Source organism: Lethenteron reissneri, chromosome 17 (genome assembly GCF_015708825.2).
Source record: "Lethenteron reissneri isolate LAM-NWPU_2019-01 chromosome 17, ASM1570882v1, whole genome shotgun sequence".
Taxonomy (NCBI): domain Eukaryota; kingdom Metazoa; phylum Chordata; class Hyperoartia; order Petromyzontiformes; family Petromyzontidae; genus Lethenteron; species Lethenteron reissneri.
Window position 1 is genome coordinate 6,198,016 of NC_083795.1, and position 23,301 is coordinate 6,221,316.

Here is a 23,301-nt window from a genome sequence, read left to right on the forward strand (position 1 = left end):
GCGCCGTTTTTCCGGGCACCATCCGCAACAACAACTAAAAAAAAACCCAACACACATCAAATTCTTCCCCGCCTTGTGAAGTCCGACTCAGCGACGACGACGAGGTCTGGGAGCCGCTAGCTCCTGCGGTTTCGCCCAGAGGCCCCCCCCCCCCTCGGCTACCCCGCCCCTCCTCGGCATCCCTGCCGCTTTGCGGTCTCGCGCTCACACCCTCCGGACACGCCGGGGATGGTGGTGGTGGGGGGGCAGTGGCGGCGGCCGCTGCTGCCTGTAATGCCGTGTTTACCGATGGGGAATTATGTAATGGTCCCAGAGTCCTGGTGGGGCGTCAGCGGATCCTGCCATTAGCGGATTAAGCGGGGAGGGAGGGAGGGTGGATGGGTTGGAGTAGGGGGGGAACGGGAAAGATTGTGGCTGCCAACTCGGACCGTGCCCAATTACCGCAACGAAGGGCAGCAGAGTGGAGGCGCCACGCCTCCCGTTAACGCTGGGCCCTTCGTGCTACCCCCCCCCCCCCCGGGTTCTCGTTAATTAGGAGTCTGCGTGGCAAGTGGGATGCTTTCTGGAGCCCCAGTGACGACAGAGCGATTTCTGGGGGGCTTAAAGTCCACGCCGTTTGATGTCCCGGTCTTTGCATGAAAAGGCACGCCAATTAGCGTGACCCGCGCGCACGTTAAATGTCTATTCTCACTTCGCGGAGTGATATTTATATGTAATGAGCACAATTTCACGTGGAAGTTTTAAAAAAAAGTACGTTTTCGGAATTACTTTTGGGGTGAAACTTAACCGTGAAGTGGACACGGAGATGACTCGGGATGGGAACGACCACGAATTGTAGAGCAAAACTGAGAACGCAAAATTCCAGGAATAAAAAAAACTTGAAAAACAAAAGACGTAATAGTCATGACGAAATATACTTCCGTCTATTTTGTTATATGAAAACTCTAAAAAGGTATGTTTGTTTTTTTGGAAAATCCCATACACATATCAAGTAACAGCAGTTACATAAAATAATAAAATATGCATTTATAAAATGAATAAAGCATGACCTAACTACTGCAGCATATGGGACCCTCGTCTCGATAAGAATCAATACAACTTTCGTATGTCCCTGCCTCTAAATGATTAATCACGCAGGCAAAAAGTGGTCATGCCAAAAGTATCATTATGAAGCCATTTTTCTCTCTGCGCCACAAACCTTGGTCACAGATCCATAGCGAGCACATGCGGCATGAAAGTCACACAGAGATCACATCACAAGTCATTTATTTATCAAAGAATATGCGAGCTGGAGCCCCCTTCCAAGAGCACGGAGCAAAAACTGACAACAGCCTACATTAGTACACTAACCAGATGAGATGCCGACCAGTTGCCATGTCGTCAACGACACACTCGCGTCAAGGAGAAACTGTGCAGACTGGCCGGTACACGCAGCAAACTTTCAAATACTATAACACACACCTTAAAAACTGCTTTTAAATGCAACATTTTCCAAGCGTGTTTAAATAAGCACCGTGCAAATTGTTACATGTTGTGATTTCTAAGTAAAAAAAAATATTTAAAACAAATGGAGATAGATTATACAATGGGTTTGTGATAAAATATTATTATTCATATTCGTTGGGTCTTTAGGTAAAGCCACGTAGATAGAAAAATAATCATTTACGTGGCTTTACCGAAAGACCCAAAGAATATGAATTCCTGCAGTCACGAAAACTTTAAGTCAAGATCATGATTATTCAGTTAATGGTTTTTACATTAACTGCTGTTCGTAAAATTTTCTATATCTTCCTTCCTGCCTTTATCAGGCATCAAATTATGTGTTCACATTTATTTACCCAGTTTCCAAAATGTACACTATGTCCGAGTCAATAAGAACTATAGAAATAAAGACCAAAAACATGGATATTCTCTACGCAACTTTTAGTGGCGTGTAAATATAAATAAAAGGATATCCTCTAAATGACCAAGACTGCTATCCAACGAGCATAAGCAGATTGAAAACTAATTTCTTTAGAACTGCTTTTATGTGTTAGTTTGTTTAGCACGGTTGGCTACGTACGGTGCAAAAGAAGTTCAACATACATACAAACGTAACATTATCAGCCAGGCACACGGGAGTGACAGGACCGTCAACTACAACCACGTAATTTATTTTTATTTTTTTCCGCTTAGGATTATGGCGGGGATTCAAGATGGTGGTCTCAAGTGTGAAGCTTTGAAGTAAGATCCCTGGTGCTCCGTGCCCACCCAGACACCCCCACACTCGGCAGATCCATATCGGCGTAATCTTGCAGAGACAGTGTGAAACGCACAATCCACTGATTAGAGGATTCAAGTGCTAAAACGGGAGTGTTACAACCGGTTTAAAAAAAAAAAAACCCACGCACGTACGAAAGTTAACGAATGCCCAAAGAGAGAATCTGAGAGCTGCACGCTTGGTCGACACCACGCACGTCCATCACGGTTGCACCTTTTCCAACAAGGAAAGAAGGGAAAGGTCAGGCTTTCAACGCCAAAGGACTGCAGTGCCCCTTAGTGGTAGCCCAGCACGCCTGCACTGCAATACAATGCAGCGAGACGCAAGTTGTGACCTCCAAAGTGGAAATATTTTTAAAATGCTTCATTGTATGAAAAGAGAATAACAACTATCGCTAGAAGCCTTGTGTTTAACAAAGGAGAGAAATGTCGCGTTCAACAAAGGATGTAACACCCGAGTCATAATGTACAATATGATTTCCTCTTTTCACTAATGCATCTGTAAACTAGCTTTGTACATGGACAGGACCTTTTGCCATTCCACTGTTGGATGAGGGCCTCCCCATGCCATGCAGGTCATGGGGGTTATTAACCACACTGGGGAGCGTTAGCACACGGTGCTACGAATCCGGCGACCTGGGTTCGATTCCAGCTTACGGCCAACACCAGTGACGATTGTCTGAACCAGCCCTGGGCCTCCCCTCGGTCGACTCAGCCTCAAATGAGTACCTGGTGCAGTATGTAAACATCGCCACTCGGGAGACGAAGGCGGCTTGGCCTGCTGTTGGCCACACACCCCCTCGCGTGCTGTGCCGACCTTCATAGGTGCTCACTAACAGCACTTAAACCCAAAAATGTAAGGTTATACGGGGGATCTTTGCATTTGGCCATACTACAGCACGCTGGTCAGTGTGCGTTGGTAAAGGTGGGAAGCATAGCCGTGGGAGCATAGAAGTTACAGCACAACAACATATTTTGCTGCACTGCCAATTCCTGTCCACCAAACAGTCACCAATTAGTAACTGGTTCTATTAATGTAACAACAACAACAAATGCAAAACTGGGTGGCCATGGCCACAACTCGATGGGAGGCAACGGCTTCACTCAACAGTGAAAGGATGGCGAGCTAAACCAGCAAGGACGCGTTGAGCCGGCGGCGCTTAGCAGGCCTCGGTCAGGCCGCCAGCACGTAGCGTATGATCTCGCACAGGTCGTAGCCCGTGACGGCGAAGGCCCGTCCCTGCGCGTCGCAAAACTTGGCACCGCTTATCTGGACATCTGTCACGCACTCGCTGTGCCTGTGCTCAATCTGCAACAAAAAAGGGGCAAAAAAAAAAGTTCCGGTCACCGGCGTGACGTAACACCGTCACCTCCTCGGCCCACGTCTCTCCAACAACAATTCCTCCAGCGCCATTACAGTCCAGATTTCCTTGTTGAGGCGCTTGATGTGCACATTACCTACAAATAAAATCACCATCATCTTTAAAGCGTTGAGACTCGGGTGATTTTTTTCCCAGGATAAATCAAACAATTAGTACATCAAATTTAATAATTTTGGTAAATGCGTACAAACTGGACTGTGGTGGAACATGAGTAAAATATTCTTATACTGAGTTCACACAGTGCGTGGCATTTACCACAACTCACTGTTTTGCCATTTAAAACAACGCAACCATTACAAGATATAAAATCTCTTTGGGCGGAAATAAACTATTCTTATGAACACTAACATGAAGAAATTTACCTGTATACCATTTACAATAGACAATACTGAAATATAGTGTAGATGCGGAGAGTAAGCTTGACGTTCCGTTTAGTTGGATAAGTGTTCGTTGAAAATATTTATTTCAGAAGACAGCTGCTTAAAAGCACATGGTTCGTTCCACAGCTCCCATTTGGTCTCGTGTCCCTCATTGGAACGTTTCGCCACCTTCACTCGTGCCTCTTCCCGTGGGACGTACAATATTTCCATTTCGCACAGCAGCCTCACGCACTGACGCCACTGTCTGTGAGACAAACTAATTGGTTGATAAGCCACTGATACGCCAAGTTGAAATTGCGTGGATTGTCTTTTACCGAGCCACAGGAAGGTTCGGATCGCCGGGAGATACAACACCTGCATGTAATCCCCTTGGATAAAAGAGACATATCAGCTAGACACCCCCCCCTGACAAGATTGTCTTGATAAAACATGCAGGTGTTGCATGCTTTGACAGTTCCAAAGAACAACAAGCCGGTATACATATTTGAACCACTTTTATCTGCACCAGCGTCTCTCATCCGTTCGTCGGAAATGATTGGGAATTCATTGACATAACTTGAGCGAACAACAGATGTGTAGGGCGATAAATGTAGGGCTCGTGATAAATACGGGCTCACACTTTATTTCAATGGTGTGAAACGCTCATTCTGGTTTCCTGCAAATGGTTGACATTCTTTAATTACAAAAAAAAAACTGTGCAAGCATAAAAATGCGTCCATCACCTTTCATGTAAAATCAACACGCAGCTTTATATTTCACAGCACGTCCCTAGTACAACGTGTATGTTCTAACGCAAAGATGAAAGAGGACAAAAACATCCATTGTATTAACGATTTAATATAGATGTAGTATAAGCTTGGGAATATTTGACCACGTGGGCATGGGATATAAATTCAGTTCTAGATCTACAATTTGACAGCAATGATAGCCTATTTGATCCTGGTTGTATTACCCAAAGGTAGAGTAACACAATTGGTTCGCGTTACCTCAATAAGACCCGTGTCGGCTGCCCGCCCCAATTTCCACACTCTCACAAAGGAGTCTTCAGCACCTGAGAGAAGCTGAAACAGTCACAGCACACACACACACGCACACTAGCACAGCATAGAGCGCAAGCCTTTTCAGGAAGCCCGAAAAAAGTGACCCCTGAATTCGGAGCTGATCATAGTGACCACTAGGCAACTATGTCTAACAATATGCCTTTCAAATGTTCCCCAATTGTATCCCAATTGTGTTGTAAGTGTCACTTCATACGACAAAATATATATTCGGACCTATTGTAGAGCAGTGCAACACTGCTGTGATATCCACACACGGAAACGGATACAATAAAATCACGTCCGAGATCTGTTCAAGTGACCTCTGATCACCACAGTATGGGGCAGGACTTTCATACCCGCCATCCCATGTGACAGTGATGGTCTTCACATGACAGTCAAACCAACATTTTAATTGTCGGAGCTGAAATGTATAAAAATGAAGTGCAGAAACAAATTGTATTGTTTTTTTTTCTGTACTGTCACATTAGTGATTGGGCTGACACCATACACTTTAGAAACTGGTTAAATCCTAAGCTAGCAACCTGGGTTGAAACCCCCAATCTTCGCAGCTCCAGCTCAGTAATCTTAGCTCTTAGCCAACTGTCCAACCTCGAGTCAACCAAATATTTAAAACAAAACACAAAGTGCAATGAAGCTACGGACGGCGACGACAGCTGCTGCCGCTGCTGCCGCAGGGCTCACTCACACGCCCGCTCTCCGGGGCCACATCGAGCACGTTGATCCAGCGCGCGTGGGCGTTGGCCTCGGCCGCCAGGGCCCCCGTGGCGCCGTCGTAGACACGGATCTGGCCCGAGCCATAGCCGGCGGCCACGATGCCGTCCCACAGTGCCACCGAGGTACACGAGCACCTGCAACCGACACGGCGTGGCAGCAAACGCGAGCCTCCTCCTCCTCCTCATCCTGCTCCTTCTCTCAAATTCACGATTTTTCCTTTAGAGCCCTGGTTTGTGAATTGATTGCATAAGTGGGTCCCTGAATCTCCTAGTGTTTCCTGGTTGGAAATTAATTTTCGATTTAAAGCTTTCGTGACTGATTCATCTTCTTGGTTCTTTCGGTAAAGTCACGTAGAATGGAAAGAATAAAATAATAAAAATAAAACATAATAAAATAATTCTCAAGACGTTTCGGCCACAATGCAAGCAGCCGTCCTCAGGTGAAGAACAGGTCTGTCGAGAAGACAGAGTCTGAATGACACACCCCAGGCTTGGAGCGTCTATTGGAAATTTTTTTTTTTTTCAAAGCCCCAATGGGCTTCATCAAAAAGCCAACCAGGACCTATTTTCATACGTGTACCAAGGTGGCACTGGAGGTCCAGATCAAGTCAGGCCACCATTTAACATTGACAATGTTTCAATAGCTGCTACCTAACAATTTCAATGGGAAGTTCAATATGCAATTTGATAACATGTATGACTAAATAGTGGGTTATGAATACTGCTAAGTTAAATTGAGAAAGAGTTATTCGAGTATGTCACTGATTACTATTCCCATTCAATATAAAGTCACAAAGACACATTGAGATGGCTTTTAGGCAATACTTTAGCAAACGCGAAAGAATACCGTGAACATACATAAAATAAGCGCAACATACACATTTATTCGAATGAAGACATTTTGTTTATGTGCGTATGCGTTTTTTAAAAGATTTATTGCACACACAACTATGCCATAATATTTCAGTTGTCTGGACAACCTGAGGAGAACTTATGTGTTTTAGAATAACGTATGTGTTTTGTGCATGCGCCAAGGGAACATTAAGATTGAGAGCCATAAAGGAAATATTTGTGTAAATGACCATATCAGACAGTAGCTCTGGCTGCTGTGGCGTTAGCAGTACTGAGATGAAGCCATGCAGCTTGCACACAGGTGATTGGGAAAAGTATTACCATAAGAAGCTATTTTACCATCTTTCATGGCTGTTTAATAATGCATATTTCATTAGAAAAAAAATCTAACTCAACCCAGTGCAGAAACAGTGACTCTGGGTGACCTTTGAAAAAAGTTCAAGATTAAATTGGTATTCCTTTTTTGCCCAGTCAGCTTCATACATGCAAGAGAGCAAGAATTCATTTTGTCCTTAATTATATCTCGATTTGCTTCTGGCTTTAACAGTACGCACTGAATGCAAAATGAAAGTATGAGCTCACTAAGAAACGTTTGTTAAAATACTGGCTCTTAGTTTCAACTGAGAGTGGGCAAACTACGAGTTCTGATGTGTGTGCAATTATCTCTACAAAGAGTTGGAAGTTGCGTTATCACACTGCACTATATTCTTGGCCGACCTGGGCTCAAGCCCTAGCCGTCGATATGTGAAGCTAGCATATGCTTACCATACATAAACTGAGCTCACGATGAGTACCTGGTGCGGTTTGTGAAAGTCAGTACGGAGAAGACAATGGTGGCCAGGTGTGATGCTGATCATCCCACTCCTTTTGTGTAGTACCAGTGCGCCTTACACCGACTAAATGGTGGACCTTTATACACGTACGTAAGTTTCTATCATGTGTACAAATATTAGAACAATGTTTTGGCACACTTAATTCCCTACACTTATAATAATAATCCTAGATTGTTTACTTGTTTCAGCAAACGGCAATCATGCGTGTGAACGGGTCTAACTTATTTTTGCTGCAAAGGGCTATTGTACAACAAACATGGAAATACTTTTACTGATAGTGCAAAGACTGTAGCGTGTCTATGGTCAAGCATATTACTATCCACTGATCGAAATATACAAAGTTGTCACCACAAACGAGCCTCTTTTACTTGAATTTTGCGCATTAAAGTTAGCGACTTAGTCGATGCTTGCCAAAATCAGCAATAAGTGATTTTAAATATCTGACATCACAATGCAAAATAAGATAATCAATAGTTTGCATGAATTTAAAAGAGGGACTATCTTTGCCAAGCCACTAAATACACAGTCATCGCAGCCATTTCACGCCACCCAAACGTGCTCTCAGAAAGGCTTGAGAGAGATTTTTTTGCTCAAACATTTAATAAAAAACCCACTTTTTTCCCGAAATCCCCACATGATGTGTAAAAGTGTAAAAACATGATTAATTTGTCGTCCTGATTTATTGAACTTTGCAGAGCGCAGTTCCCCCGTGTGATTTTGGCCCCGAGTAGAAAGCTGGCAAAGGAAAGCGTGGACTTCTCCCTTTTTGGAATGTGCCAGGTCCCTGATTTACAACCGCTATATATTAGTCTGCGCAGTCAGACCAATAATCTCCCTCGCAATTTAAGCGAATGAACCGCTGAGGACATGGACTTTTATCCTTTAACACGCAACGGAACAACTCGGGTTTTGCCCATTAAGCCACGCCGTGTCCTGTGGCCATCACTCACCCATATGCAGGCAGCTTGTACAGCAAGGTAAACTCCTCTCCCGATTTCCATACACACAGCACCCCGCTGTCATCGGCCGTGACCAGGTCAGGGACACAGTCCTGCGGGGAGAGTGGCAGCGGCTTAAACGTTAATGCTTTTAGCGCAAGGGGCTGCCTTAAAGTGCCACAAAATCAGATGTGCGCATGTGGCAGACGAGCGGTAATGGCAAATGGACTATGGGCTTAGGCGCTATTACAATGTGCGTATCACTTACAGAAATGACGTTCAAACGACAATAATGTTCAACGGGAAGATGGTGACAATCATACATGAATTAAAATATGGAAGTATTAAAGCGTGAAGAGTTTCTGAACTCTAACAGGAAGTGTCCTTTTCAAAGTGAAAAAACTAACTTGATTATTAGAAAAAGTTGTGTTCAGCTTACATACAAAAGCAAAGGTTGCATATAGTTGTGCAACTTATGTCGGGTTGATTAGTAAAATCCTGTAACAAAACTGTAATTATAAACATACTAATTACAGATTAGGCTGTGGTAGAAATCTCGGCTTCCAGTTGAGTAATTAGTCAATTCCCAAAATTTCCAAATAATTGCAATTACCAATGCTAAAACCTTTCACCAAATTTATAAAAATGGCTGTCGCAATCTATGAGCATCACCGCATAATACAATCACACTCGGTTTAAAAGGTAACATTTCAATGATATGACGGCACGATTAAAATAATAATACTGCGTCCCTCAAATACAAATCCCTGATAACTTCAACACTTATAAGCTATACTTAGTTGCATTAATTTTGTGAACTAAATCACAGACATTTATTTCATCACACAGTAAAAGACACTTACAAATTATAAATATGCTGCGATGATTGCTGGCTGTCAACCAACGTAACGGTGGCAAACAAAAAAAACCCCACACACAAGCCGGTAGGTCACAGAGGTTAAAGCCAGCATGAATAAAACTGGGATGGTGTGAATGTTTGGGGTTCCCGTGGCAGGGTTTCACATTTCAGCCCTCCGAGTTCCGGTCTAATGGCTGTCTGAGTGTCAGGATCTGTCCTCGCGGCAGCTCCTTGCTGGCAAAATTCCCAACGCGACTCCTCGAGTAGGGAGCATGGCACCGCCGCAAGACGGCTTGGCCAGCAGGTTCCACCCCCCCCCCCCCCCCGTCTATAGAGCGCCGGCCACAGCGGCGTCGCATACATAAGCAAACGTACGTCGCGCTGTCGCGACCAAAACTATCTCAAGTGTCTTGATTAACTTGCGCGGCGATTATCGCTCTACTGCAGAGCCAACTTTTGAAGGAAGAAAAAACGTAATTTCTTTCACACCGCATGTAGCCAGCCGTGCTAATCAACTGGGTGAGAAAACTGTTGTTTTTAGGGCATAACCAGATCTGGAGAGCAGGAAAAATGATGTAATTGAAAGACGAGTTGGATGCTTGTGATTGCTCGCTGCAGATATCTATTGTTGGATGGCTAAAATTGACTTACTAAAATGTTTGTTTTCATCATCATCATTATACTATGACTATGACGTATCACACGATGTTTATTAATGATTCTACCTTTTAACTTGATGAGCAAATGTAGTGAGAGCATAATCCCGAGTGGTAACCTTCCAGGACACTAGCCTTCCAATGTACATGGCTGCAGTGGAGAGACCGTGCCAAAGTTGCCGCCGAAGATAATTACCTTCAATAGATATAACTGTTTGTTATTCCCAGTTGAGATGTTGTATTCTTATCAGTAGGAGTTGAAAGGTACATGTTCCAGGCACAAAGTTCCCATGACACTACACAAAGAGGGCCCTCCCGATCTTTTAGAGGCATAATGTGAGCCTACAACATAAAAACACATGTCTACAATGTAAATATATATTTTATATTGGGAAAAAAAACTACGTGGAAAAATGTTGAACAGAAACGAATCCTAAATGCAAGGCATCATGCTGTGGGCATGGCTTGTAAGGGGTTTCCCACCTTCGGCAGACAGAATGTTGGTGCGCCCGCCTCGATTAAGGGGCCCGGTTAGTCAACCACGATGAAAGTAGTCAACAGCAATTTCTTAGTCGATTAATCATCTTAATTGGCGAACCGTTGGTATAACAACCTTCATGTTTTTGTGTATAGAAGTGTGCGTATGGGACAAAGGCTGGTCCTAAAACCACACTGTAGTTTCTTTATTAGCCATTACAAACCCACTGCTAGACAAAGGCCTCCCCGCAATGTTTTCCAATCATCACGATTTCTTTCCACCTCCGCTCGGCGCTATTCTAAACTTAGCATTTTCAGAGATGAAGACTAAGCTGCAAAGCGAAGACGTTTATGGAATGTATGCGAGGCCAGGTTAAACCCATGGCATGTGCTTTTTCGGCTCCTTGGCTACTTCAACGGTGGCCAAGAAAATACACAAGGGGAGAAGCAGGGAGGGGAAAAAAAATTTCAACATGCTGGGATGTGCAGCCAGGCTGGCAGGCATCATCCTGAAGCCCTCGTAAAGCCACGGCTGGCGGTGGGAGCGTGCGGGGAGTGCATGAGTGACTCATACAATCCCCACTGAGCTCCTGTGGACTTACAGTGCAGAAACCGGGAAGCATGCGGCAGGAGATGAGAGGAGCTGAGGGGGGTGGGGGGAGCGGGGAGGACTTGGAAATTGGAATCAGTCTTGCAAGCTAGGCCTTGGCCTTGTCAAACCGTGCTGATTTACGACTTCTTTTCCTTGCCGTCCATTAAGTCTGCTCCCGATAGCGTGCCAAGTTCAGGTGCTTTATCTCTTTTAAATGTTCCAAGACACTCCTACACCCCCCAAAAAAAACTACAGGGCTATTTCATGTCCTCCTTTGTGCAAACATTGACTCTTGCTTTACATTTGGAAAATTATAACCCCATTCTTACGAACATTTGTTACATAAACATATTTACTATCCATAAACACGACCAAACAGTACATGGAACTTCTTTGATTGACGAGAATATCTCTGCATTAAAGACAAATGTGAACTCCAAAGGCAAGTGCATTTTGAATGAATGATATAGGACTGGAATAATGAATTTATTATTTAATAAAGAGCTATGGAAAGAAAAAAAATTCCCAGTGCTGCACAGTTACACTGAACAGCAGCGAATGCGTATGTGTCTGCACCGCTACACCGGTAGGAGAGAAACACATTGTGCCCCGTTATGATTTAAAACTCTGAGCAAAATCCCTGCACATGAGCATATATACTTCAAGACGAATATAATGAAAAGCGATGAAACAGCTCTGGTGGCTCGCACAAGCTCGAAACTCCACAAGGAGCACACCAGGATGGGGGTGACGTGATGAATAGACGTGTCATGCGGCAGTGTTGCCGGAGAATAAAGGTTGCACAAACACTAGTGACCCAGGGGCCAGGCCACTGACCCCTAGCCGCCTTTAATGGGCAAATCAGACGCGCCGAAACCAGCGCAGCCCCATGCCGCTCCTTTGATCCACCTCCCAGGCGATGGTGGGATTTAGTAACAGACGGCTGTTCCAATGGGCAGACTGACATAGCTCTCTCATTTCACGCTTTAACAATGATACTTCCCGCTATGTCAATTAATGTTCGCAAGGAATAAGCGTAAATCGTTGTTATTTTTTCCAATTTTTTTGTTTCACGAGTTGAAGAGTAAAAAAAGTTTTTATTTTATTTCAAAGTATAATGCTGTGTTGATATATACATAAATTTGGTATGTAGCAATGCATTGGTACGAATATTTAAAACGTTATGCACATGATACACAATTCTAATCATGCTTATGAAAATGTTCTATTTACAATTTATGTAAATTATATGCTCCATATGCATGTTGAACTTATTTCGCACCGTACGTAGCCAACCGTGCTAATGTAATGTTACATTCGGCTATCACAGCAAAGACACGGTGCAAGCGAGGCAGATGAAACAATAAACAATTTAATCGAGTTGGTCAAAAGAGACGAAAAATATATTATTCGACTGATTCTCTAACTCTGAATCATGACGATATATCAATATTAAGAATATAAAGTGCATGTGCCTAATATACCATTTACATTTCTTGAAGACATTTTGAGAAAAAAATTAATGCATGAAGATGTCCATGTATTTTTTTATTGACCCAAAATATCAAAGTGTTTATTAAATTAAACATTACATAAAGCAAGGGTTGAAGAAATTAATCTAACAAAAGGTTGCTTGAACTGGAATTCTTAATTTATTGTAGTTGCCCAGTGTTTTTTTTCTAATTGTGTGTGTATATATGTATAGACACACACAATTAGAAAAAAAACATAATATGACTAAGAAATTATGATTACGTCAGCTATCTATCGGTCACAGTACTAGCAATTAATGGTGCATATATGCTTGTCAGGTCTGCGATATTCTGAATATAAAACGCATGGTTCCAATAAAGCTGTCTGGATTCGTACAGCTGATGGTAATAAGAGTTACTGCTTTTCTAATAACTTTTCATATTGCCATGATTTCACATAACTCTTCATTTCTTTTCTAATCACTTTCCTTCCCCATTTGATTTCTAGCTGTCCTTAATATTACAATATGCAGTAATCTAAAACTAATAAAATATACCAAGTATAAATTTTAAAAATATTGCTGAAACTTTTATCCACTTATTTATCAATTACTTTTTTTTTATAATTTAGTAAACTTACACCATTGTGGAATAATGGGTGAAGAAAAACATTAAGTATATAATACTTGTGCGCCAAAATTAAAGCTAAATAATATTGCAACAAAGTTGTTGAAAAATATTCACCAGAACATATCACACCTTTTTAAAACCAAGAACTGTCATTCTAAAAAAATCTATACAGACATAAAACTGTCAGTTGTTTATATTATTGTAATGACCATATGTAACATTTTCATTTAATTTTTTTCGCAATTCATTAACTCTTTGTAAACATTCTACAGCATATTAAATGCTCACTATTTTTTTAAAAACCCAATAATCAATAAAAGCGCATTATCTCCTCCTACAGTTCACAAGCAGTAATGCAATGTCCACATTGAGCCATGTCAAAGGCAAACAGTTATCATGGCAGTATTTAAAATCTACTATTGTCTCTTGTATCAAATCATGGAAAACCTACAGACCCAATTAGTCATTCAATCAAGCCTCTTTAGATATGGCTATTGCATCAATCTGCTGAAGAATTCAAACTGATGGCATGGTCTCTGCAGCCCATCTGTTCTACAAGCTCGACCTTTTCCCGAAACAGATTGCCTGTGACGGTTGGAATTTGTGAGTCGTTACCATCGTATCCGAGGCATGTAGATCAGTTGCAACTTTTTTGACGAGCTGAAAATATTCAGTCGTACACTTTTAATGCTCCAGACTTTAAACGCTTCAGTCACAGCTCAAGTTAACATCGTTCACAATTTCACTCCTGTCACGTTGCGTGAAATGTTTCACTATGTCTGCAAAATAGGTAACCGTGTCCGTGAAATTCACCAGCATGCATGAAAGCATACATTTTGTAAAGTAAATGGATTCACCATTGAAAACACACGATAAATTAGTTTGACCATAAAAAAAAATCACGTAAACTAAAATTCATGTACACCAATTATAACTCAAACCAAGCCCCTTGCCCTGCAATAAAACACAACCAATTACAAGGCCTCACACTACACCAGAACCAATACATTGACGTGGATTAGTTGAACCAAATAATCAATGATATAATAACTTCATTCTCGATGGCTGATTGAGGCAAGAGCACAACTGTGTGGCGAATGGCCGAGCCGCAGTACAGGTGTTTCAAATCAAGTGCCTGTTTTTTGTTCCCCAAAGCCACGGAATGTCAAAATACGTAATAATTTGGGTTAGCTGGCCAAACTAAACTACGGTTGTTGTTCTTTTCCTGTGAAAGACGGTGGTCATGCATCTCAATCTAACATGCAGGGAGTTTAAACTGCCTGCGACCATGCGCTCCGTGAAGTTCGGAATTACGCCCATGACACACTAAAATATTTCCAAGTGACCTACACGTGGCACCAGTCATAACTGTTTGCTTTGGATGTAAAAAGTTGGCCGCTTTCCACTGTGTATGCTTCCAAACACAAGACATGGGAATGTAACACTTTTTCCACACTTGCCGACCTGAAATTGAACTCGGTACGTTGCGAGGATATTTTCTATTTCATATTTAGGTCAATTGTATAAACATTAGCATACAATAAAGCACAGCTATGCAGGTTGTGTACAAATAGACACGAATTCGAATCAATTTCAAGTTAAAAATACAAGTAGCTCAAATGCCTTGAATCACGTGTACTTTGAATATACAGTAAAACCATGGATTTTGAGTAACTTGGTCTGCGAGTGTTTTGCAAGACGAGAAAACATTTAAAATAAATATTAATTTGATAAACGAGCGAGATCTTGCAATACGAGTAGTACAGTATTCGCTTTGTCTGCCGAGCGTCACGTGATCACAACTGATATACGAGTGCTTTGGATTACTAACACGTTTCCGGAACGAATTATGCTCGCAATCCAAGGTTTTACTGTATTCATCTCAGTTACAATAAAATACACAGAAATCTTCCTTAGACCATATCACCTGGAACACGCCCGATTTCATCACATCTCAGAAGCTAAGCAGAATCTGAGCATGCCTAGTCCTTGGATGGGCAACCACCATGCATAACAGGTGTTATAGGCTATTGTAGAACTTATGTTGTGGTTATGTGAGGACAGCACAGCAAAATCTATGTTTGTCCTGTACTATGCTCCCTGTCTTCACCAATCCGCATGGTGAAATATGATCAAATAACCCCTGCAACTGGTAGAGAGGCCCTCATCCAACAGAGGATTGACAAAAAGGCTGTAAGTGTACACTAAAATCTATCATGTTCATATGCTCTACATGCATTCTAGGGATGAGTTTCAGATTGTAAAATGTTGCATTTTTAAGAATAGTTTGTATATTTTCAGATAATTTACCTTATGTTATATATGTATGTGTCTTCGGGCACACAACAGTGATGTCCTTCTACACCATGTGACACAATTGTTGGGTGGGAAAACAGTGGAAGTGACATAATATCAGTGACATCACTTCCCTTTTTGAAATAATTTGAAAAAATATAATTTTCAATCATCAGAAATATCATATCAAGGTCTGACTTTTTAAACGTTTTTTTTAATTAATCCAAAACATCGAGGGCACAACCCTTCTATACACCTACATATATGCATCCACACTTTTGATTATATCTACCAAATATGTGTTCAATGAACAATCCATTAGCCTTTGGTATTTGCCATTCAATGTGACCTCTATAAATGCATGGAGCATGAGTAGCAGACAGAGTACTAACTATGGCACTATAGATCCACATCCATTACACTCATGCCACAGCAATTAGAGTGCCCTTTGATAAAGCTGCAATGAATTTGCTTTTAAAACTTCATCCTAGAGCTATTGTGCAATGAATTAGCTCTTAAACTTCATGCTTTATGGCCTTGGCAGATGAGTATGCCTTCCCTGAGGATGGCAGATGAGTCGAGCCTTAATCCTCCTTCCATCGGGGACATACTGTTTGAATGTATTATTGCGCCCATCATGTTTAATACATCCTCTATTTGTGAGTGACAGCCTGGAATGTTTCCAATTTGCCATTGTTTGACTGCAGTATGTACAATATCTCCAGCTATGAATTAGTGATGAGGAGTCATTTGCCTCAAGGTTCATGAGACCTCCAGAATGTCTGATAATAAAGATTTTACCTGCTGCCCAGTTTCATCATGCCATATAGCATGGTAATCCCCAAAGAACGCTGCCTCCGTTTCTTTAAAGAGCACCATGAATAATGTATTAGCACTTTGGCAAACTGCTTCTTAATGTAAAACCCACTAAAAGTCTCTTTAATAATACAGAGGACCTATCTTTCCTGCGGCGAATGGCGTTGGCCCGCTCTACTTTACCAGAAGGCCAGGACAGGGATTATAAATATTTCAGGTTAATATCTTCCAATGGGGATTTAATTACCATAATGTCCAGTTTAAGATCAATGATGTTTTAGGGAGATTGAAAGCTTTGTTCCTGCTCTCTTCATGTTAAAGTGCTGGCAAGATTCATACAGCATGGATTACTGCAGCGCATGCATCATTTTGAGGCTGATGGCCCTTTTTGTCAAAACGACAGCTATTACTGATCCATAATTTATAACTAAAGTAGTGAAATTGATATTTTGGTATTATGCTGCCAGTTTCATAATCTGAATAAAAGCAAGGCTTCCGAGACAAATACCAATTAAAATAAATTAAGTAAGACTAAGTAGCTAAAGTGTTTCAAAAGCACAAACATGGAAGGATATTAAAAGTAATCTTAAAGTTGGAAGTGCATTATCCCGTTCAGTCACGTGATATATGTTTCCTTAAAAACAGTTTCAATTTTGGTAAAACTGGTCATTTATTGCTATATTTTGATGAGTCTATCGTGCAATATTTTTCTGTAGACTTCTATTATTTACATTCAAGTAGAATAATAAAATGTGAACATTAAAATGCAGACACCTGCTTATGCGAGTTTACGTTATGTTATAACAACTTTTGACTAGAGACAACACACTCAAATTTAATCTAACACACAGCAGCTCGCACACACCCAGGATAAACAACCACTGCTCCAAGATGCCAGACAGGGTCCACATTTCCACATCAAAGTGTGGCCCTAGTCAACTCACTTTTCTCATGGAGCACTCGGCAGCAATAGAGGTGATGGCCTCCGTGTGCTGCCCCAGCTCTTCGGACAGCGTGATGTTGGTGCCCTTCACGGGGACGTCAAACACTAAGATGCACCCCGAGGATGTCCCTGCCGAAACACCAAGACAAACGCACGCCGAACGCAGCTGCTCGTGCTGGCTTAGCATCAAGCTCCATACAATTTATGTCTCAAGGCTTGCCAAGCCTGAATGAGGCAGAATAAACAAGGTCAGCGTTGTGCTGCAGTGCTGTTGCGATCATTGATAAAAGTTAATGTGTGCACAATGTGAATGCTTTCACGTAAGTGGGTAAAGCGTTTTTACAGGGACGGCATTGAAATGACGGAAATAGTTGACTTTGCATTGCACTGCATGATAGAATGTACCTTTGTCATCACCTTGGGGAGGCAATTCATAAGAAGACATTCGAAATGGCATGCATGCATGCATGTGACCGTATGTAATTCAATATTAAGGATATAACAGATGCAACTGTATTTCAAAGCTAGAAAGACGCACAGCTCTCAACGATTTAAACATTTTAATCCATGCTATTTAAAAATGTAGTAATTAAGTGCAAAAAAATAAGTAAATATAATAGTATACATTTACATCAATCTCTGATTTAAAGATGAGTTTTACGTACAAATTATTCCACGCATAAAACACATTCCTGTGGAGGGAGCTGGTAGGACGTTGGGTTGCTCGGTCAACGGCGGCGTGGTGTATTCCGCAAATATGCCTGACTGTGAGGGCGGGCACATGCCGGCGTGAGTAGGTTAAACGTTGAGTTTTATAAGGGCACCACGGGGTGACCAGCCCCTCCCCACCCAGCCCCATCCCTCCCAACCCCCACCCAGCCCCACCCTCCCCACCCTCCCCACCCAGCCCCTCCCCACCCTCCCCTCTCCACCCAGCCCCTCCCCACCCTCCCCTCTCCACCCAGTCCGACCCCTCCCATTTTTGGATGCACGATGGACGGACACAATAATCCTACCAGTACCAGCACATGTCCATATCTATTAAGGTGGCATCATATAAACCAAGATGGTCAAGAGATGCTGACATTTGCAGCCAATCTAAATTACACGTGTCAAGAGCTAATGATCCCGGCTCTGAAGATTTTAAACCCAAGTGAATTATATAATCTCTTTTGAAATAAGAAATACGTAACTAACATGTACTACAGGTTAGAAGCGAGAGGAAACATTTCCTCTCTCTTTGGTGTGGTCAGAGCCATCATGGACAATGCCTCAAAACATTTCACTTACCCTTCCTCAGTGACGTTATACTGCCACCTTCTGTTACAAACTAATACTACAAGAATTGTCTTAAAATAAATTAAATCACGTTTCGGGCGCGTTTCGGGCACAACACAAGCGTCCTTGTGTTGCGCCCGAAACATGGTGATTTAATTTATTAAAATTTTTTACCTACGTGACTTTACCGAAAAAAACAAAGAGTATGAATCCTTGCAGTCACGAAAACTTCAAATCTAGAACGAACTGTCTTTATGGTTTTCTTCACACGCCGAGTAGTTTCAAGTGATGTACATATCACGTAAAATACAACTATATGGATAATTATTTGGCAAGTTAATTTATATATATTTTTTTATATACTGTAGTCAACTTACCAACACAGATGTAATGACCTCCCACAGCTGCTATTCCTCTTGCAAATATAGCCCGAGCTGCATGCATAATAGAAACAAAGACATTACAAAACACGAGTTACTAAAATTCAAATGGATATATCTGAATTTGAACCAGTTATTTACGCATCAACATATCGTTGCATTACTTGTATATTAGTCACTGGGTGGAGCAGTGGAACAGTGGTCAGGGCACTGCACCATAAACTCGATAACCTAAGTTTGATGCCTGGCAATGACCAACATCGACAGCAAGTGATGTCTGAATCGGTCCGGAGCTCTCCACTTCACCAACCAGCACCAATCAGTCGAGGTGAATTATTTTATAAAGAACCCCGACAATCAAAATGGCGTGGAGAGGCCTTCATCCAGCAGCGCAGTGTCAATTGGCTGTAAAGTTTCAGTACTTTAGTCACTGGGTCATTGTGAACATACATTAGGTTAAGGTGAATATGCAAAGAAAACAATAACTCACCGCAATCAATAACAGTGCTTTACAATATACAATAGACATTTGAGGTAATGGCTTTTCTTCAGAAAATTCACCAAAATTTCAGCCCATTATAACTATATTATACAATAAGGCAGTGTCAATGATAAGTGTGGAACGTTTTTTTCATTTATGCAAGTGTACCACTGCCAATGCAGTCCATTCATTTATATGCATATAAATACACACCTCATAGTATTACTATTGCACGCTCATAAGCATTATACCTGTTGGAGTCTCGGGAATTTCCAATGCATGCCAGTACACCATTATAGAGCCATCCGATTCGTACATCTGCAAATAATCACGCATAATATCAAAAACAAGAAGAAGACACTCTTGAGTAAACCAAAGTTGGTGGCTTGAACTGCTCTGTGTGCAACGCCATTATATCTGCAGCGCCGTCACTTTTCACCTGTATCCCACGGAGAGATGTGAGCACCAACAGCACCCGAGATGGGAGGATGCACCAGCTGGCCTGCAACGGCATTCAAAAAGCCACAGCACATAACACATGCAGTTTATTGTTTGTTGTGATCAGTGGACATAATATGAAATACATGCATCGCTTAAAATATGACAATCATCAGCCATGATATATTCACTGATGGATGAAGGCCACCCCATGCTGTCAACATATAAGTCCTATGATGCATCAAACCATCTAGCTCCCATACATCTGCATTGTTCTTGGCACATGTTTAACCTTTTATTCCGTTTTCTTTCCGAATGTGCATATCTATGATTTATATGTCACAGCAGGTGATATCGAATAATCCCACACTAGACCACTAATCTCTTCGCCTTGGGTCACCCAGCCCTTACCTCTATTCACACATCCCAGACGCTAATTTTTTTTATAGATCCAACCATGGCCGTAACTACTTGAGATGCGACAATGCATCGATCAGTAGTTATAGTTAAATTATGACGTTCATGACACTTACATTACAGCGTATGTGAAAATATCAGTTTTAGATTCATGCTCTCTCTGGCGCCCTCTAGTGCCACGGTGGCGAGATGTTATCTCCCTCGCCAGGTATACAGGAGCATGATTCCTTGCAAAAGGTGTCAGTTTTGTTGCCAGAAAAAAGGGGAAAAACCCTATTAGTATATTTTGGTACTGGCAAAGGAGATCCCATGCTGTAGCTGCTCACCTCGAGCTCTCCTTACTCTGGTATTGCGTTGTCTTTGAACTGTGCGTCTTTTGGCGTCATCTGGTCGAACACCATATGAGACTAGGCTCCAAAGAAAGCTGTCTCTGGTGTGGACCAATCAGTTTCAAAGACAATGCATAAATTATCAGAGTATTGTTTTTTGTTTGCATTTGACTGCAGGTATTGTGGTTAATGTAAGCATGATTCCTTGCAAAAGGTGTCAGTTTTGTTGCCAGAAAAAAGGGGAAAAACCCTATTAGTATAGGAGGCTGTGGGTTCGATCCCGACCCTGACGACACCTGCTGTATGTTTGGAGTTTGCATGTTCTCCCCGTGGACACATTAGTTTAGAGTATTTCGCAGCTATAAATTTCCACATGATAAGCCACTTCGTTGAGCTATCATTTGTGGCCTCTAGTGGACGACCTTTCGCCAACCGTAACGCAGTAAATGTCAGGCCTGCACCTTTTGCCTTTTCTACAAACATTATGCATACTTGTCAACCTATACGGTTTACCCGTATTCCTGTACAGGGACATTGAAATTTCAGGTCCTTACGGCATACAGCCGTTTCAATACGGGCAAATTTGTTTTCGTCTATTTGTTTGTGTTTCTCCCTTGTGATGGGACTTTGTAGGATGAACGCTGAGATTTACAAGGGCACGGGGTGACCAATAAGGTCTGATTTGGTCTGTGGTAGTGCGCCTTGGTGTGTAGATCTTTGCAGTCATTTTTGTGTTACTTTAGCATAAATACATGTTAATTTTGATTCATGTTTTTTCTGACTTTATGTGAACGACAATACAAAAATTCGCCCATTTTCCCATTGAAAATAGGTCAATTTCAAAATATCACTGTCTTGGTCATAAAAGCAAAGTTTGTGGGGAATAATAGCCATTTTTCTATACTTTTTAGGCATAAGCAATTACGAAATAACACTTACTACCCAGGAACAAAAATTGCGTTACATAGTGTTAGGCAATGGGTTCACGTGACCCCTTAAGCCACCAGTCGACCCACTCACTCGCCCCTTGCCCCCAAACACCGCTGTCTACTCACCCCTCGCGCTCATCGTCCAACCTGACAATCCACATCATCCACATCACTTCACCCCTGGCCACGACCACGCCTGGGCAACAACAACCATGTCCCTGACCCGAGTTGTCCATCCAGCAACGCAAGTCAAAAACACCACCCACGTGTTCCGACTCCCAGCCACATGCCTCGCCTCACCCTCCTCTCCCCTCACCCTCCTCCTCCTCCCTCACCCTCCTCCTCCTCCCCTCACCCTCCTCCCCTCACCCTCCTCCTCCCTCACCCTCCTCCTCCTCCCTCACCCTCCTCCTCCCTCCTCCTGCTCCCTCACCCTCCTCCCTCACCCTCCTCCCTCACCCTCCTCCTCCCTCACCCTCCTTCTCCTCCCTCACACAGCGTTGGTGTACGGTGTTTTTTCTGCAATATTTTTGCTGTCTTTTCTTGAATTTTCTGTTTGCACTTAGTCACATATTCACTTTAAGATGTTTTTTGTTCATGTTTTTGTTTTTTGTTTGTTGCGGTTGCACCCGATTCAAGAGCTGAATGGCTATACTCCCTCACCCTCCTCCTCCCTCACCCTCCTCCTCCTCCCTCACCCTCCTCCTCCTCCCTCCTCCTCCCTCACCCTCCTCCTCCTCCCATCTCCTCCTCCTCCCTCACCCTCCTCCCTCCTCCTCCTCCCTCACCCTCCTCCTCCTCCCTCACCCTCCTTCTCCTCCTCCTCCTCCCTCACCCTCCTCCCTCCTCCTCCTCCCTCACCCTCCTCCTCCTCCCTCACCCTCCTTCTCCTCCCTCACCTCCTCCTCCTCCATCATCCTCCTCCTCCCTCACCCTCCTCCCTCCTTCTCCTCCCTCACCCTCCTCCTCCTCCCTCACCCTCCTCCTCCTCCCTCACCCTCCTCCTCCCTCACCCTCCTCCTCCTCCCTCACCCTCCTCCTCCTCCCTCCTCCTCCCTCACCCTCCTCCATCATCCTCCTCCTCCCTCACCCTCCTCCTCCTCCCTCACCCTCCTCCTCCTCCCTCACCCTCCTTCTCCTCCTCACCTTCCTCCTCCTCCCTCACCCTCCTCCATCATCCTCCTCCTCCCTCACCCTCCTCCTCCTCCATCACCCTCCTCCTCCTCCATCACCCTCCTCCATCACCCTCCTTCTCCTCCCTCACCCTCCTCCTCCCTCCTCCTCCTCCCTCCTCCTCCTCCCTCACCCTCCTCCCCTCTCACCTGCAGCACGAGCGATGCTGCCTGAGCGGCGGCGCCTCCCTCCTTGGCCTGCAGCTGTCGGTGCGAGAGGTTGAGGCCGTCGGCCGAGGCGCTCACCATGCACACGGACGAGCGATGCACCACGGCCAGGTAGGTGAGGCTGCGCTCGGGCACGCACAGCACGCTCAGGTTGTTGTAGAGCGCCGACGCGCTGTTCTTCATCTGTATGCTCTTCTCCTTCTTGTACACCGAGCTGCTGTTGTTAATGTTGCCGCCGCCGCCGCCGCCGCCGCTGCTGCTTAAAGCCGACGAAGAAGAAGAAGAAACGGCGGCGGTTGTGGTGGACGTCATGGCCTCGGTAGCGTCTCTTTCTCTCGTTGAGTTGGTGGTGGTGGAGGGGGGGTTGAGGGGTGATGACGTCAACGCGCCGCCGCTCGGTGACGTCATCACGCACGACCGAGCAACGTTGATTTGGTAAGGAGGGGACGACGGCGGCGGTGGGTGACGTCGCCGTCGCCTAGCGACGCTCCCCCTGCTACGTCATCACGCACGCGGAAATGGCGACGAGACGCCCGGCCACCGTCGCATAG

At 43.5% G+C, this 23,301-nt stretch overlaps 1 protein-coding gene across 3 annotated transcripts; it reads right to left on the reverse strand.

Annotated features, from left to right (window-relative positions):
* Nucleotides 1-1,249: 1,249 nt before the first annotated feature.
* Nucleotides 1,250-23,200, reverse strand: WDR54 (WD repeat domain 54). Of its 3 annotated transcripts, none has more exons than XM_061552966.1 (9): nucleotides 22,829-23,200; nucleotides 19,737-19,799; nucleotides 19,549-19,615; nucleotides 18,814-18,870; nucleotides 17,160-17,287; nucleotides 8,431-8,552; nucleotides 5,768-5,930; nucleotides 5,008-5,082; nucleotides 1,250-3,568 (listed from the first exon to the last, which is right to left on the reverse strand). In XM_061552966.1, exons 1-9 carry the CDS (start codon nucleotides 23,156-23,158, stop codon nucleotides 3,434-3,436), a joined length of 1,140 nt encoding a protein of 379 aa, XP_061408950.1. In that variant the 5' UTR covers nucleotides 23,159-23,200; the 3' UTR covers nucleotides 1,250-3,433. The 3 variants fall into 3 exon arrangements, with proteins under 3 accessions (XP_061408950.1, XP_061408948.1, XP_061408949.1); XM_061552964.1 differs by having other exon boundaries at nucleotides 22,733-23,197; XM_061552965.1 differs by having other exon boundaries at nucleotides 8,431-8,531; nucleotides 22,733-23,188.
* Between the last annotated feature and the right edge of the window lie 101 nt (nucleotides 23,201-23,301).